Raw genomic sequence first — 3604 nt, 5'->3', positions numbered from 1 at the left:
GACCTCAAAGTGCACAAGCTTCAAACTTCAGTGTTGGCTGCCATTTTGAAGCTGAAATCGCGTTCGGTGTGAACGCACCATTAGTAATGTAGCTGAATGATTCAGTAAAACCTGAATGATTCAGTAAAACCTGAATGATTCAGTAAAACCTGAATGATTCAGTAATGTAGCTGAATGATTCAGTGATGTAGCTGAATGACTAAAGTTGTGTTTACAGTTTGAACAGCTTTTCTAGATGGAAGCCTGTCGATGTAGAAGCGTAAAATGCAGTGAGGTTTAAAGGATTTTAACGGGATTTCAATGTATTTCAATGAGAAAAAACCCCTGAATATTTCAAAAAGTTTAAAAAATATCAACACTAAAAGTCATTCCTGTAACGTCCTAATGAGTTGATCATTTTGATACCTAAATTGCTGAAAGAGCTCAAAAACTGTGGGTGGTTTTCTGTGCCAAAAAATGTGCAAAAGAATTTATCATAGAATTTATATGAAGCTTTTAAGTGGAGGTTTTGGACTTTAAGGCTTAATAAAAGGGTAAAATGATTGAAAACATCATAAAGTTTATGGTCCTGGTCTGCAGAGTGTCGCTGGGGTTAAACAGGCCGTCTGCCGTTTGGCTGAACTCTGACTAAATCATGTAAAATCAGTCATTCTCACCTCCTGGCTGTTGTGTTTGTCCTTTTGGGATTTCTCACACATACCTGAAATCTTGCTAACATGTTACTGTGCACGAGTGTGTGGAATGTGGGGATGGTTTTGGCTCGGCTAATTTGCTGACAGCCATCTATGTAAACAGGTTTCATGACTGACAAAGTTATAAAAGATGCCTCAGAGAGAGATTTTAGCTTCTGCATGTAAGGTCAGCAGTTCATGAGCGTGAGCTCGGGTCGAAGCTGAACTCTGTAGATCTCTGTGGGTTTACTTCATTAACAGCTGTTAGCAGGACCTGATGCTAACAGCTGTTAGCAGGACCTGATGCTAACAGCTGTTAGCAGGACCTGATGCTAACAGGTGCTTACCTCCTAACTAGCCTTTTAATACTTTAAGCTAACTTTTTGCTACTTTCAATGTTTAGCTAGCATTTTACTTTCAGCTTTTAGCTAATTCTTTACTACTTTAAGCTACTTTTCAGAAGTTTTTAGCTTTTAGCTAGCCCTTAGATTTTTTATGCTTAAAGCTTTAGGCCATTCTTTTTGCACTTTTTTATTCTACTTAGCCTTGTGTCATTTTAAACCAACATTTGGACACATTTAGCATTTGGCTGGTGTTTTGCTACTCTATTAGCTCAACCCTATGATACTTTTGGCTTCAAGCCACTTTAAGCTAACTTTTAGCTACTTTTAGCATGCATTTTTCTCCTTTCAGCTTCTAGCTAGTCCTTTGTCACTTTAAGCTACTTTTCAGAAGCTTTTAGTTTTTAGCTAGATTTTTGCTACTTTTAGCTTCTAGCTAGATTTTTGCTACTTTTTTGTTTTACTTAGCCGTTTGATACCTTTAGCCAACATTTGGGCACTTTTAGCATTTAGCTAGTGTTTAGTCTCTAAGTTTTACATCAGCCCTGCAAAATGTTTAGTTTCAAGCTAGCAGTTTGATACTTAAAGCTAGCTATTTGCTACTTTCAGCTTTAAGACATCCTTTTGCATTTTTTTAGCTTCAGGCTAGCCATTTGATAGTTTTAGCTACTGTCCTTTAACTTGAAGTTTTTAAGCTACTGTTTTGCTACTTTTACCTAGTTCTTATAGCCTTATAGCCTGAAGGTGCACCTGGACCAGTCCTGGACCAGTTCTTCTGTGTTTGTCTGTGTCTCTTTCCTGTCCTCCAACCAGCCGGTCGAGGCAGATGGTCTCCTGTCCTGAGCCTGGTTCTGCTGGAGGTTTCTTCCTGATTAGCAGGGAGTTTCTCCTCTCCACCGTTTGCTCAGGATGGGAGACTGTGATGAAGTGATTCAACACAATCTGCTGCTTTCTTCTTTACATTGTTCTTTTTATGTACAGTGTCCTGAGACAACGTATGTTGTGACTTGGTGCTATATTAATAAACTTGAACTTGAACTTAAGTTTTAGCTACTGTTAACTTCTAATAAGTGTTCTACCTTTTGTCTTAAATGTTTATTTTCTGTTAGCTTATAGTTAGTGTTTTACTATTGTTGGTTTTCAATTTATGTTTTGCTTAATTTGCTTTCAGCTAATGTTTTACTAATAGGACTTCCCTGGTTTACTAATTTCATTGCAGTAGAAAGAAGGCTTCCGTGACCAACATTTAACAAGAAAATGAGCCTTACCATAAATCTGAACGGCCTGGCATGAGCCTTTTCCTTTCGCTGAAATATGGTTCAAAATCTTGAGTCTTGAGTCTGTGGGCGTAGTCTATATATCCAGATACCTCCTGTCCAAGTGGATTATAATCCCTTATGAAAATGATTGACTGAAAAAAAAAGAAAAAGAAACAGAAGGAAACGCTCTGTGTTAATAATCATGACAGTCTTTTCCAAATAAAACCCCTTAAAGACAGCGTCCCACTTCAGACAGATGAAAGAGATTTGGGGATGAAAGAGATTTGGGTAAAATATTACAACATTTAAACACAAAGGCTCTTATTAAATGTTGAAAATGGTTCAAAAAATAAAAAAAAGATTCCAGCTTGGTGTCATCCAGTGGCCCGAGCTCAGTGAGGTGGCCTGTCTGAAGAATATCCTGCTCAGGTCGGTGCGTGGGACAGGAGCAGAACCATTTAATGTACAGTAACTAAAGTCTCAGTTCCGTTCCAACACTCCTACAGTCGGGGCAAGAAGGCTTCATGAAGTTACATAACATGTGGAGTTCTGATTTAAAACTTAATGCTGCGGTTGTGAGAAAGAATCAGATCATTCTGGTTCAAACACAAAAGAAGAAAACTGTTCACCCAATGATGCAGGAGTTCAAACTCATTTTCATTGAGGTTCTGATGTAATCGTTTCGTGTTTGACTTCAACACAAAACGTCACGCTCCTGAGCTCCGCTAACAAACATTAACTGAGCTCTACCTGGTGTTTCCTGCAGAGAAACAGTGTTTTAACATTTCTTCTTATTAACACTGGAACGTACTGTGTACGACTGAATAAATGTTACATAAATAAAACAGAAATACTATTAAAAGTAAAAGTAAGAATTTTACTCACTATCCCACTTTCCTACAGGGAATTCCCATTGTTTATATATAGAAACTTGTAAGTGGGAAATTCCTACTTCCCAGTAAAGCTGGGCTGCAGTAAAAGTAGTTTTACATTCTGAATTTTGCTTTGAGCCGTGTGCAGCTCCACCTACTGGTGGGATGCCGTCATTTTGTGGTTAAAATGATTGACATGAATTATGGGAGATGTAGTTTATGGTCAACGCCGGCTTTAAAGTAGAATACACTTAGTTTAAAACATTAATATTAGGGCTGCAATGATGCAGAAAATTCGCTCTTCAGTTCAGTTCGATACTTTAGTCTCACGGTTTGATATATTTTTCGATACAAAAAAGAGAAATGCCCATGCCCTTCTTAAATTGTAACTCATTTAAATTAATTATGAACATTTGTTTAACCTCAAAAGTATAGTTTTTAAATTAAATGTTGCTGAAACA

The 3604-nt window shown here is 37.5% G+C and overlaps 1 protein-coding gene across 2 annotated transcripts in view; it reads right to left on the bottom strand.

Annotated features, from left to right (window-relative positions):
• Nucleotides 1-3604, bottom strand: part of cfap299 (cilia and flagella associated protein 299) — a gene marked incomplete at its 5' end in the record, with an annotated part of 147174 nt that overhangs the window by 22776 nt on the left and 120794 nt on the right. For both annotated transcript variants that reach the window (XM_014019672.1, XM_014019673.1), the window contains 1 exon segment: nucleotides 2281-2423. In XM_014019672.1, coding sequence (XP_013875126.1) covers nucleotides 2281-2423 — 143 coding nt within the window.

Source organism: Austrofundulus limnaeus, unplaced genomic scaffold (assembly GCF_001266775.1).
Source record: "Austrofundulus limnaeus strain Quisiro unplaced genomic scaffold, Austrofundulus_limnaeus-1.0 Scaffold226, whole genome shotgun sequence".
Lineage (NCBI taxonomy): Eukaryota > Metazoa > Chordata > Actinopteri > Cyprinodontiformes > Rivulidae > Austrofundulus > Austrofundulus limnaeus.
This window is presented reverse-complemented; position numbering and strand designations above follow the sequence as displayed.